This window comes from Leptonotus elevatus, chromosome 13, assembly GCF_054856555.1.
Source record: "Leptonotus elevatus isolate MCC_2025b chromosome 13, RoL_Lele_1.0, whole genome shotgun sequence".
Lineage (NCBI taxonomy): Eukaryota > Metazoa > Chordata > Actinopteri > Syngnathiformes > Syngnathidae > Leptonotus > Leptonotus elevatus.
This window is the reverse complement of record NC_141251.1, coordinates 4,334,454-4,348,838: the sequence shown is the minus strand read 5'-3', so window position 1 is coordinate 4,348,838 and position 14,385 is coordinate 4,334,454. Positions and strand designations below refer to the sequence as shown.

The 14,385-nt window shown below is 38.2% G+C and overlaps 1 protein-coding gene across 9 annotated transcripts in view; it reads left to right on the top strand.

Moving 5' to 3' along the window:
- Positions 1-14,273, top strand: part of ctbp2a (C-terminal binding protein 2a) — a 50,859-nt gene extending 36,586 nt beyond the window's left edge. For 6 of the 9 annotated variants that reach the window (XM_086092349.1, XM_086092351.1, XM_086092350.1 and 3 more), the window contains 8 exons: positions 3,791-3,945; positions 6,553-6,697; positions 8,004-8,210; positions 9,129-9,343; positions 10,404-10,534; positions 10,665-10,792; positions 11,784-11,901; positions 13,411-14,273. In XM_086092349.1, the coding sequence (XP_085948475.1) occupies positions 3,791-3,945; positions 6,553-6,697; positions 8,004-8,210; positions 9,129-9,343; positions 10,404-10,534; positions 10,665-10,792; positions 11,784-11,901; positions 13,411-13,597 (1,286 nt within the window). In that variant the 3' untranslated portion in view covers positions 13,598-14,273. Of the gene's footprint in view, positions 1-3,790; positions 3,946-6,552; positions 6,698-8,003; positions 8,211-9,128; positions 9,344-10,403; positions 10,535-10,664; positions 10,793-11,783; positions 11,902-12,159; positions 12,239-13,410 lie in introns of all 9 variants that reach the window. The other 3 variants (XM_086092354.1, XM_086092347.1, XM_086092346.1) reach the window with 2 other exon arrangements.
- The last annotated feature ends 112 nt before the right edge of the window (positions 14,274-14,385 follow it).

Genomic DNA, 14,385 nt, shown 5'->3' with positions numbered 1-14,385 from the left:
GCAAAATGAGTCACAGTGACCCACATTTCAGAAAGAAGGTTTTTGGCACGATCAAAAGAGAATGAGCTCAGCTTTCCAATGATTTAACAACCATTGCGCTACGCAACTCGGTGTGTCATTATTACTCATTAGATTATTGCTACAGATATGATGATGATGAAGATAGCGCACGCCCACGTTGAGCTGCGTGCCTATCGTACTACTCAAACAAACAAGCAATGGATCAATCAGAGGCCAGTATTTTGGGGTCATAAACTCTGGGTATAGCCACAGTTGCTAAGCTAGTGTTCTTGAGGATTGTTTATGGAAGGTCCAGTGGATTCCCGGCGTAATATTAGCGCATGACGTAGAATTATAAAATGAGTGTGAAATTAGCAAACAGGAATTCTCATCTTTATGCAAAATGGCCCAATGTTGGGGATTCCCTGCGTGGATATCGACAATTACAAAAATAATGAGCAATTTTGCTATATTTTGAAATAATTACTGACTGACTTGAGAACCCTTTTCAAAATGACATTTTTAGATAGGCTACGTCACAAATGGGTTTTTTGTTGTTGCTGAAAATGAAGTGTAATCGTTGATAGAGGCTTGACCTCGTAGCTTGGAATCTTGTGCGACTTCCGTCTCGTTTTGCTATGCTGAGTCACATTTTCTTTATTGCAGACGGTTATATATATATGACGGTATTTTGACACAATGCGGACACCTCGTTGACATCAACAGGTAGCGGGTTTTGCGCAAAAAAATTGTAGCAGTGACTCGTGTTAATTTTCTTAATGAAAACTAAATAACAATAATAGAGACTGGACTCAAATGTATGGGCGTTTTTAGACGGAGATGAAAACTATAATTTTGTAAAAATCCTGTCTCTGCTAATCTGTCACTAACACACAGTGACAAACCCACTTTCAAATCTGCAGCTAGCGAGTGCAACGTAACATTAATGCAACAGCTATAGCCTAACGTTCAAACAATGTTTATCCGACCGCTAACTAATGCTAGCTAACATACTAGCTTGTAGCATGGAGTCCTAATAGCCACTTGTTGATATGCAGTACTGTAATTGTGTATTAAGTTGTTTTAAATCAAAAAGATGAGAGAAAGTAGTTTTAGATTAGATGGAAATGTTCAATATTTTCTGCTGACAAAAGTGTAAAATGATTGTCCTGACTAAAACTAGACTAAAATGTTGACAGTTTCTGTTGACTAAAATTAGACAAATAAAATTTTTATTTCTTGGACTAAAATAAAGTCTAAAATGCTCGACTTAAAGTTGACTAAAAGTTGATTTTAAAAAAATGGAATGAGGTCAACTAACTATTATAAAAACTAACAAGTGTGATTGAAATTGAACTAAAACTGAGACAAAATGTAAAAAATAGCTGATCAAATTAACACTCGCAGTGACTCAAGACAAGTTTGGGAAAATATTCCGACTTGGCTCGGCTGTCGTCACCTTAACGTCAACTCTAAAATATCTGAAATCATTCGACGGCTACCTGCTAACAAATAGCACACAACTAAACCGTGACCTCCACAACACAACACAAACACAAAGGCTTTCTTTCTCTCAAGCAAACTCTTTACCTTTCATATTAGGCGAAACTCTGGAACTCTCCCTGCAACTAATTGAGCGGAATATTGTCGTCTGTTTTTAGTGGAATGTTCTTGATGGGATTTGGGGGGGGGGGGGGGCATGCCTTTCATTGTGCTCAGTGTTTTTTCATGTTTTACCACATTTTCCATGAAGAGCTTTGCACATTCCAATGTTGTATATGTACAGTTATGTATACAATTCTTTTCCTCGGTTGTGGTTTGTTCTGTGCATTGCCAACAAGCTCCTTGTCAGGATTATTCTGATATCCAAGCTATTACGACGTGCATTTAACAGCATCAATAAGGACTTAATTATCTCCAGATTTCGACGCACGTTTACCGCCTTATTACGCCGGGCAGAAAGCGTTCAGCCACCAATAATCAACAGTTACTTCTTACCTTCTGCGCAATGCTTTTGTGTATTGCAAAGTGTGCGTGTGCGTGCGGTAGCTCCAGTGAATAATAATGCAAACCGGGCCGCGTCTCAAGGTCGTTTGTCGTTCATTATTCCTTTTACGAGCCTTTCTTTTCATGTACTTCTCATCATGATATCCCGCTCAGGCGCTTGTATGAAGTAGCGCTTTTATTAGAAGTGCCAAGCAGTCATATTGTTAACGGTTGTGATGTAAAAATGCGAGGTTGGAAAAAAATAAAATAAAAATCATCTCTTTATCTGCGGAGTTGTAAAGTGAGCCACAAGACTGCCGTAAAAACGTCGTTCGACACGGGAGAGTGATGACAGGAAAGCATCGGAATGAAGCAAAATGAAAAGGGAAGCAAGGACACAGAACATAATAAAAATACTTTTCAGTCAGAAAATAAAATATTGTGGCTTATTGCCCTTCAAATATTGGCCAAAACAATCGGCCAATTGAGACAAATGGCCAATTATTTTCCCCTTAAAACGTTATCATCGAAGTTTCTGACACTGTGAAAGCATCCTGAATGCACCGTTTAGCTTGCGTAGCATTAGCAACTAGCAAGTGTGTCGTGTATGTTTTTCTGCTTATTCTGCTGTCCCTAAGTGTCGTTTAAGCTGTTTAATAACACCCCAGTTGGAGTTAACTGTATAACTAAACACACAACGATAAGAATTTCATCTACTGTATATTTAAATACAAAACATGCTTTGTTTTTAAAACATTGCTAGCCTAGCGCTAATGCTAAAAGTGAAGAGTGGATCCCATTCAAATGCTGCTAACAGGAAGTTATCGACTTCGGGAGTGTTTTTCCTTCAAATAACGAATAGTCACACACAAATGCTGCGGGAACACAATTTAATGCATTAAATATATATTTTTTTAAGTAATTCGAAGATTAATCGGTAATGAGTATTGTTTTCTGCCAAAAATCTGAATCAGCATCGGCCTAAAAAAAATGCATATTGGTCGGGCCCGAGTCAACTTGAACCAAAATAAAATTCCATTTTGACGAAGCTCCCCCCTTCCTCATTAAAATGGATATAAAAAATCTACACACCCTTGTTCAAATGCCAGTTTTTTCTCCAGCCTTTATTCCATTCCCTAACACATTTCCCCACATGTTTTGGTCATGGTCCATTGAAACCATGGTTGATTTTTTTTGGGGCCATAATTCCAAAAGGGATGTTTGGCACAAACACACACCATACCAGCAGTGGTTGAAGTATCGTGGCAGCATCATGCATTGGGGCTTTTTTTTCTTCAGCTGGAAATGAACAGTCGGTGCGCAAAACCTCCAGGCTTCTGTTAGGAGGCAACAAAAAATAAAAATCTGGAAAAGCTAGGATGTCACACATGCAAAAGATGGGGAAGAAGATTCCCTCCCTTAATGCGGAAGCCACTGAATAAAATTGATATAATTATTCTGCCCAAATCTTACCATCACCATGGCAACGGGAACCAGGCACTCATGTGTGGACACCCAACATCCTTCCTCTTTATTTTTTTCCATTTTTCTCTACTTTGGTCAAAAGACACGAGCTGACCCGATTGGATGATTGAGGTGGTGACCTCACGGGGTGAAAGGACCTGTTGCCGGGTAACAGAGTAGATACACTAACTCCATTTTGTGTGTGTGTGTGTGTGTGTGTGTGTGTGTGTGTGTGTGTGTGTCATACGAGTCAGAGCAGGGAAACCCTTCCTGTTATAATTTCCCCTCCTCCTCTTCCGCCCGGCCACACATGAATAATTCAATCGGTGCGTCTCCGCAGGTATCCGGCCGCAGATCATGAACGGGCCCATGCACCCGCGTCCCCTGGTGGCGCTGCTGGATGGGCGCGACTGCACGGTGGAGATGCCCATCCTCAAGGACCTGGCAACCGTGGCCTTCTGCGACGCTCAGTCCACGCAGGAAATACACGAAAAGGTACAACTATACTCACTATTTGCTTTTTACTAGGGACGTCAAAATGAGTGCGTTAATTTTGAGTTAATTTAAAGTTCCTTTAATGCCACTATTTTTATTATTATAGTGCGATTAATTGAGTGCCTCTTACTTGGAAAGCCTGTACTGGGGAAGTTCCAGTCGTAACCGAGCAGACACGTCCACATCAAAATTTTGCAGTAATAAATTTAATAATAGTGCATATATTTGTGGAGACTGTGGGGTCAAGTTGTATTTTACAATTTTAAAAATGTGCAGAATGTCACAAGTTACTTCATGTTAAAGATTAGATTATGAATAGAATATGAAAAGAAAAATGCACTGAGCTGTCACTAATGTCTTACAAATGCTATTATGCCATCTAGTGGTAGAAAAATAACCAACGCAAATCAATATAACACTCGTTTATATATTTTAACTCACTTTTATGAAATATTATAAAATGTATGTATCAATGACTAAAAAATGCAGCTATAGTTCTATTAGTTTTTAAAAAAAATCCACTTTTATGTTAAAAAGAGTATGAAAACTTAGGGGAATTTTTTTTTTATTGTACATTTTATTATACATTTAGAACCGATAAAAAATTTGCTATTGAATTCATGCGATTAATTACGATTAAAAATTGTAAACACCTGACACCCCTACTTTTTACACAAAATTATGTAATTGCAATATTTTTTTTTTTTGGTCCCGTAACTAATTTTTCCCCAAAAACGTGTAAATACGTTCAATTTTAAATGTTTTAAGTGTCCCAAAGATGCATTTACAGGTTTTTTTAGTTGTTGTTTTTTTATGCTAGAGCATACAGAAGGCTTTCATGCAGCTACAAAGAACGGTTGAAGAAATCGTAGTTATTACACAAACGGCCAGCAGGTGTCAGCAGAGTAGAAGAGAACAACCAGGGCCATGTTAAAAACAAGCTGATTTCCCACAGTTTTAAGCAGATTTGTGAATAATGATGAAACTTAGCTATATTCTAATGCTAATTGCTGCACAACGGAAACAGATACAAATATACTTTTTTTCTGATGTAAGAAGACACTTTAATCTTTCTTTTGGTAGCTTCCATGTTTTTATAGCAATAGAACACAACTTACAAAATCAGTCAAAATCCAGTAAAACAGTCGGGAGCGAAGGGGGTTGCTTCAGTGAAAATGGCTGGGAGTGAATGAGTTAATATTGCGATTGTGATTTAATGTGCGATTATTTTTCAAGGTCCTCTTCCCATGTATTTTTTTTTTTAAACACAAGCAGTAAATTAATCTGTATTACAATAAACACGATCAGATTTATTATATACTTTAAGTTAAACCAGCGGTGAACTTCTTTTACACTTGAATGACATTTACGCACGTTACAATGTACAGTTTCTAAAGCTTTTATGATGACTACAGTTGCATTCCGAAACCGAATTAAAGCACAATATGAGCTTTATTAACCTTGGCTTTAGCGTCCGGCTCCCCTCCGCCAACCAATAAATGACACACACAAAAAAAAAAAGTTATATGGAAATTCCTGGTGCGGTGTTAATCCTGCTGCGGCGAAGTTAATTCCGTTAGCGGTTACTTTTGTGAATTTAAGCCTGTTATTTTTATAAAGCGCTCGCTACGCCACCTCGACTTGAATGTGACAAACAGCCGAGTTGGCAGTTTCTCCTTATTTAAATGCACACACAACAACTGACATTTGCATTTAGATGATGGCAAGTCTAAATTTGCATCCGTCCTAGAAAACAGGCTCGGAATGGTGCTGTTTTTTTGTGGCCACATGGAAGTGGCTGATGATGTCAAATTCGGCATATATATATAAAAAAAAAAAAGATCCGATTTTGAATAGCTCTTCATTGTGGTGGCTCAAGCGCAACTTTGCCATAAAGATGTCACTTGTTGCTAGGCAGAATTTGCATAACAGGTTAATTTCATCTGTGTGAGACAGACACATGAACTCATTCACTGCCATAAATTCATAAAAAAAAAAAAAAGATTATTCAAAATTAGAGGCAAGAGGCGATTAAATGTTTTTAATTGTAATTAATCGCATGAATTCACTAGTTAACTCACGATTAATCACAAATTTTATATCTGTTCTAAATGTACAATAAAACAATTCTAGGTTTTCATACTATTGTAAACAAAAGTGGAAAAAAATGTTAAACTCATAGAAATAGTTCAAAGGAATTTTTGACGTTTATAGCCGTCAACAGCTGTGAATGAATTTAAAAAAGAAAGAAAGAAAATATTAAAAATTCGGGGCGTCAGGCGATTAAAGTTTTTTATCGTAATTAATCGCATGACTTCACTAGTTAACTCGCGATTGATCACAAATTTCATATCTGTTCTAAATGTACAAAAACAATTATAGGTTTTCATACTCTTGTTAACAAAAGTGGAGAAAAAAAATGTAACTCATAGAAATAGTTCAAATGAATTTTTGACGTTTATAACCGTCAATGGCAGTGAATGAGTTAAAAACAAAATCGTGCTGGGAACGTTCCAGATCAACCCATAATAGAAAACGAAACGGCAGTGTTCTGTATGAAATCTAAAATGCATATTATGTGACCCGACGATGACATTTTGTGGTCAGGTGCTGAGCGAGGCGGTGGGAGCCATGATGTATCACACCATCACGTTGACCCGAGAGGACCTGGAGAAGTTCAAGGCGCTACGCATCATCATCCGCATCGGCAGCGGCTACGACAACATCGACATCAAGGCGGCCGGAGAGCTCGGTGAGACGCCGCCGCCATTTTATCGCCGTGTCGGAATTAACTCGCAGAATGGAACCCCCAGTGGTGGGCGGGCACTAAACGCTATCAAAAACACTGATAAATGCAATTGAAATTCTAATATTTCTTTATCGAATGCTTTTAGAATCGATTGATCTATCGATTAGCCGACTGATCAGATTCATTTAAATTTTGCATTAAAGTGGATTACAAAAGCATTTTTTCCCTTTTTACTTTTCATGAACTATTGATTGTTGTTTATTTCGTACTTCATATTCATATAGTGATTATTTAAAAAAAAAAAGGAGGGGGGTTGATGTGCTGTTACCGTGAAAACAGATATTTGCAAATGTCTTATTTTGATTAAATACAGAAGATAATCAATTTTCTTTCATGAAGGACTAAGAAATAAATTTGGACAATTTTAAGTAAAAAAGGTGAATTAACCCAAAAACATATAAATAGTTTTTTTACTATATATATATATATATATATACATATATTGTCCTGCACTCCCAAAAACGTATTTATATGTTTTTAATGTTTTTTTTTTAAATATATGCTAGAGCATACAGAAGGCTTTGATACAGCTTCAACATGTAGAGGTCGCAATGGTAGCTATAACAAAAACAACCAGCAGGTGGCAGCAGAGTATAAGAGATCAACCGGGGCCATGTTGAAAAATGGGCTATATTCTAATGCTAATTGCTGCAAAACAGAAACAGATACAAATATACTTTTTTCCTGATAAAAGAAGAGACTCTAATCTTTCTTTTGGTAGGTTCCATGTTTTTATAGCAATAGAACAGAATATTCTGTGGACCTTGCAAAATCAGTCAAAATCCAGCAAAACAGCCTGGAGCAAAGGGGGTTGGCTTCAGTGAAAATGGCTGGGATTACTTGTCGATGAAATCAATCAATTTTGACAGTTCCGTGCTAATTACTTCCCAACATTCTCTTCTCCTCATTTCTCGGTGTTTCTCTTTAGTGAACTGCTTCCAGTATGTGGACGCGGGGATGGTTGGTTACGTCGTCCAATCAGATTTCAGTCTGTGTTGCCATGTCAATCTAATCTGCCGAGGCCTTCAGAATTGCTGTGCTGGACAATGTTATTAGCGAGGAGACCGTTTCTTAAGACAATCAGGTTTTGTGTTTGACCTGACATGGCCAACAAGCTCGCCCTCGATGATGTCAGCATGCGTCTGTAATAGTTGCCATAAATAATTGCGGCGTGATCATAACCCAAAAGATTTTGTAGCTGTAAAAGTAGCCGTAAAAGTAGCTAAGAGTTTTCTCCTTCCTCGTGCAGGAATCGCCGTGTGCAACATTCCCTCGGCGGCCGTGGAGGAGACGGCCGACTCGACGCTCTGTCACATTCTCAACCTGTACAGGAGGAACACTTGGCTCTACCAGGCTCTCCGGGAGGGCACGCGGGTCCAGAGCGTGGAGCAGATCCGAGAGGTGGCGTCGGGGGCGGCCAGGATCCGAGGAGAGACGCTCGGCCTCATCGGATTCGGTGAGCTCAACGACAACAACTACGACGAGGCCGCCATCTTGTGGCATATTAGTGCCGAGGAACTTTGTTGACCTGAGTTGAGGAGCTCCATTTAGAGAGAAGAAGTGTTGCTTTGCCACCATTTTGTGGTATGTCTAGGCAATTACAAAAACTTAAGACATATACTCACTGGTCAGTTCATTAGGTACACCTTCATAATTACACAAATTTAAAAAAACAATGTTTTTGATAAAAAATGTATAATAAAAATTAATAAGTAAAAAATGATAATAAATAATAATAAAAATATATATATATTAAAATATATATATATTAAAATATATATATATTAAAATATTTATATATTTATTAAAATATATTTTAAAATATATAAATAATAAATATAATAATAAAACATAAAAAAGGGCACTATTTCCTTTTGATTGCACCAATAACAAAAGCATAATCACCTAAGTCATTTTACAATCACCAAAAAAAATAAAAAATAACAATGTGGGCTAAAAATTGTGGGGGGGGGGGGGGGGGGTTTGTCCGCTTAGTTTTTTACAAACAATGACTTGGACAACTATATTACAAGGTTAATGAAATGTAAAACATATGCGCTGAAGTACATTTCAACATCATCTCCACATCTTAGTATTTTGTTTAAAACGTGATAAATTCTCAAGATTTATTTTATTTTAAAAATCAGTAATAAATGGATAGATGAAATAAATAGATAATAATAGATAATATTTTTACTGTACATCTACCATCGCTAAAATAATCATCATCGTTCTTAAAAAAATTCTTCTTCAGTGCTTAAAAAAGATTTTGTTTGCAACTTTGTTGCAGGTCTTTTATGTCATATAAAAACCTGGCAGCCAATCAAAGCCCCGCTTGTCCACTTTGTAACGCTTTGAACTGCGCCCCCTTCAGGTCGCTCCGGCCAGGCGGTGTCGATGCGGGCCAAGGCGTTCGGCTTCAACGTGATCTTCTACGACCCGTACCTGCAGGACGGCCTGGAGCGCTCGCTGGGCGTGCAGCGCGTCTACACGCTGCAGGACCTCCTCTACCAGAGCGACTGCGTCTCGCTGCACTGCAACCTCAACGAGCACAACCACCATCTCATCAACGACTTCACCATCAAGCAGGCACGACGAGCACACCACGCGCGCTCGTGTACTTAAGCAAAAAAAAAACATTTGAAAGAAACATTGGGACACACCTTTTCTTGCCATAATCATTGTCTGTTTGTTTTTTGTTTTTTATCACCCAATTAAAAAAAAAAAATACTCCAAATTTTGTATTTATATTCTCCTAGAAAACATTAAGAGTCCAGAATGTTCTGCAAGATAGAAAGATTTTAAATAAATTAATTAATTAAAAAAAAAAAAATCAATTTATACCGATGTTTTTTTTCTTGGATTCTTATTATTCTTGCTGTACAACAAAAATTGTATACTTAAAAAAATAAATAAAAAAAGTGCATGTTTTTGTTTTGCTGGCAAAAAAATATTTCTCAACATTTTGAGTGTAATCTTTGATGTTAAAAAAATATATATATATAACAAAAAAGCAACAACAACAAAAAAGAATGTTGTTGGATTATTTTTATTATCACCCTCCATAAAAACTCCACATTTTGATCATATTTTTTCTTCATGAAAATTGATAAAAATTCAAAAGTCACAAACTTTTGGATGCACATTTTATTTATTTTTTGGGGTAAATGATTGATTTAATGATGATTAGTATTATTAGTACTAGTATAAACAAATTCTGAGAGTTGCTAAAAAAAAAACACACATTTGGAGATGCATGCTTCTTGTTTAAGGTGTTTGTTTGTTTTGTCCAACATCCCCTTATCCCCTTCTGAGTGTAAAATAATAATAATTATAAGTTCAACAAAACATATATACACTACATCTCCGAATATTAAGAGTTTTCTTATCTTACATTTAAAAAAAAAAAAAAAAATTTTAAGCATCAGAAATTTGGGACATAAAATACATCTATTTTTATTTTTTAATTATTATTTTTTCCCACATAAACTTCACCAAATGTATTATGTACGTGTTTTTTTGTTGGATTATTATTACAGTATTTGTATTTTTTACAACAACAAAAAAAAAAAGTCCGATTTGTCGATTCTTGTCCGAGCTTTTCATTCGACACCTCAGTTGGAGTTTGTTGACTTACGCTTGTTTGCAGATGCGTCAAGGCGCCTTCCTGGTGAATGCGGCGCGAGGAGGCCTGGTGGACGAGAAGGCTTTGGCGCAGGCCCTCAAAGAAGGCAGAATACGCGGCGCCGCCTTGGACGTCCACGAGTCGGAACCCTTTAGGTTCGTCCTTCCCAAGCGTTCCTGAGTTTTTACAATTTCTTATTTTTTTCTCTCTCTCTTTTTTTTTTACAATTTCTTATGCGCTTGGAGTTTAATTGCTTTGGATTTGTTGTTCTGTTTCTACTTGTAGCTTTTCTCAAGGTCCCCTGAAGGACGCCCCCAACTTGATCTGCACGCCGCACACGGCCTGGTACAGCGAGCAGGCGTCGCTGGAGATGCGCGAGGCCGCCGCCACTGAGATCCGACGAGCTATCACGGGTACGCTCTCAAGTACACGTACTTTAAAAAAAAAATAATAATAAAAAAAAAAATATATATATATATACGTTGGCTTTTTTTTACTCACTGCCAGCCCATAAAAATGTGTCTGACGACTGTAGCTGTTACGGAAGAGGATCAGGGCCAGTAAAGAGCGAGGGAAAAAAATATGGCAGGATTCTCAGTTTATTGTCAGAATTCTCACTTTAAAGTCAGAACTCTTGACTTTAAAGTGAGAATTTTCTCTTTAAAGGGAGAATTCTGAGAATAAAGTGAGAATTCTCACTTTTATCTCAGAATTCTGACTTTACAGTAAGAATAAAAGTATCTCTAATAAAGTCAGAATTCTGAGATTAAAGTCAGAATTTTGACTTTAAAGTCAGTTCTCACTTAATTATCAGAATTCTCACTTTAAAGTGAAAATGTTTACTTTAAAGTCAGAGTTCTGACTTTAATCTCAGATTTCTGACTTTAATCTCAGATTTCTGACTTTATTAGTGCTGCTATTCTCACTGTAAAGTCAGAAAGCTGACTTTAAAGTAAGAATTTCTCATAATTCTGACTTTATTAGTGCTACTACTATTCTGACTTTAAAGTCAGAATTCTGACAATAAAGTGCGAATTCTCACTTTAAAGTCAGAATTTTGACTTTAAAGTCTGACTTTAAAGTCAGAATTCTGAGAATAAACTCAGAATCCTGCCAACTTTTTTTCCCCCTCTTCACTGGCCCTATTCCTCTTCCGTAAATTTGTTTGACTACTTTTGCTGATTTTTTTTAATTTTTATTTTATATTGTTTCAATATCAGTATAGATGTACTTCATACAGGGCGTAGTATCAAGGTCAGAATTTTGACACGGTAACATTAGCACGAGCTAATGTCACTTTTCCTGTCAATTATAAACAATAATACAATTATTACCTTTTGTCAAATATAACCCACGAAATATTTTGTTATTTTTACAAAAAATGTCACGTTTTGCTCCGTTTAGGTCGCATCCCCGACAGCCTGCGGAATTGTGTCAACAAAGAGTTCTTCATCACGTCGGCGCCCTGGGGAGTGATGGAGCAGCCGCAGCCTCACCCGGAGATCAACGGCGCCGCCTACAGGTGGGAGGATGGCCGCGCGCGGTGGCGCTGGGAAAGTTTCACAGTAGAGCCCCAAGCGGAACCTCCAAAGTGGAGCAACCCAAAAAAAAAAGCACGGATGCACCATCACTGACTTCAAATTCATTTGAATGATTAAAAAAAAAAAAAATGTGTTTCGAAAAGAGAGGATGTGACGGTGTTGGTCTTTGGAGGTTCCAGCGTGCCTGCATTACGTAACGTTTGGCTTGAACGGGACTGAACTGCTTCTCTCACACACAGCCGGGTCAACCAAACCATGGTACACGCCATAGCAACCGGGGGAATGCAGGACAAATTATATTCCTAATTGTCAAAGCAGGTAAATGATTCATGGCGCTGAGGACAACAGCAACGAAAAAAAACTCCCCCAAACTCCCCATGAAAAGCTCAATGTGTGTTTCATTCGCCTGGACTGCATTGTCCCTCCCCAGCTTCCATACAGACCCTCTGTGACCCTGAATTCACCTCTGGCTTCCCCTAAAGTGGACAAAATGATCTTATCTCCATCATCCCATAATATAGGGGGGGGGGGGGGGGCAAAGCTATTCAGTGGGAGTGACTGATGCCCAATTTTGACAAAAAGACTAATTTTTGTAGTGACTGATGTGCAACTTTGAAGTCAAGAAGCTGATATCTTACTTTGATATTATAAATTGTGCATATAAAATTTTTGAATGGATGTCGACTGTAGTTACTGATGGGTTTTTGTAAGAAAATTTTGACTTTGGAATGGCTTACTGTAGTTACTGATGTGAAACCTTAAAAGCAGCTTTTGCCACAGCTTGGTGTCGTTACTTCCAAAAAAAAAAAGCTTTTTGAAAGTTTTTAGAAGAACTGTCCACTGTAGTTTTACTGCACAATAAAATAAAATAAAAAAATGTAAAATACATTTTTAGACGAACTGTCCACTGAAGTTACTGATGCATGACTAAAAAATAAATACAAAATAAATAAATAAATAGGTTTTGGAAGAACTGTCCACTGAAGTTACTGCACAATAAAAAAAATAAAAATAAAAAAAGCCATTTTTAGAAGAACTGCCCACTAAAGTTACTGATGCAAGATTAATTTAAAAAAAAAAGGGGTGGGGGAGCAGCTTTTGGAAGAACTGCCCACTGTAGTTACCGATGGGACAAAAAAAAAAAAAAAAAGCTGTTTTTTGTTTGTCTACTGTAGAAACTGATGTACAACTTTAAGACAGACAACTTTTGAACAGCTGTTCACAGTAGTTACTTATGCACAACTTTAAAGAAACAAAAGCAGTTTTTGGAAGAACTGTCCACTGTAGTTACTGATGTGACCAAAAAAGCTGTTTTTGGAGCAACGGTCTACTTTAGGAACTGATGCACAACTTTTAAAGACCCGTCCACTGTAGTGACTGATGCTCTGTTAAGAAAAATTGCGGCTTTTGGAAGAACCGTCCACTGTAGTGACTGATGCACAACTTTGCCACCGAGGCCCGTGCTAATGAAAGCGTTTGTGCACCGGCAGGTTCCCCCCGGGTGTGGTAGGCGGAGTGGCCCCCGGCGGAATCCCCAGACCCCTGGAGGGGCTGCTGCCCGGCGGCGTGCCCGTGGCCCACACCCTGCCCCCGGGCACCCACGCGTCCCAGGCCACCTCCCCCAACCAGCCCTCCAAACATGGCGACCCCACCAGAGAGCACATGAGCGAGCCGTGACCTAGCAAAGCCCCCGCCCTCCCACACACACACACACACACACACACACACACACACACACACACACACACACAAACACCCTTGCCCGACCCGGTCAGATGGCACCGACGCCCCACCCCGCCCGATGGAGGACGCACAGATGAGACTGTCACATGAGCCCTCCTGGACTTGCAGGACGGAATTTCCATTTCTCCTCTTCTTCATTCCAGCTGTTGTTTTTTTGTTCTTCCTTCTTCTTCTTTCAATGTTGTGTTGCAAGTGTTGTTCTGTTTCTGCAAGTGTTACGTGTGTGTTTTTTAGCGGGAGTCGTCCTTATTAGAAAAGAAAAAAAAGGCAAAATCATCCATTCAGTAAATTATATTTGCATCATGGTGAGCTAGAAAAGTAGGAGAAAATAAAAGCGACAATTCAATTCAAGCCATATCTCAAAAGATGCCAGTTGGGATTATTATTTTATCTTTTGCTCATTTTTTTTTTTAATGTCAAAATTAGTTGATGTGCAGTTTGGTTGTTAAATGTCCTTAAATCATGTGACTGCTCCTAGTTTTTTGTTTTTTTTGTTTTTTAGGGTGACTGTGTTTGTTCTTGTACAAGGTGAACATACAGTATAATAACATAACATTAAGTGCAGCTGGAAACCACAAATAAATACATGCTGTCCTCATTGATGATACAACTCGCTGGGATATGTTTTTGTGGCTCCTTCGTTGAAATGTTAGTGGCCTTTTATTGCAGGCAGGCTGAGGCACACCTGTGCTCTCCAATAAGCAGCTTGTGTGCCACAAACG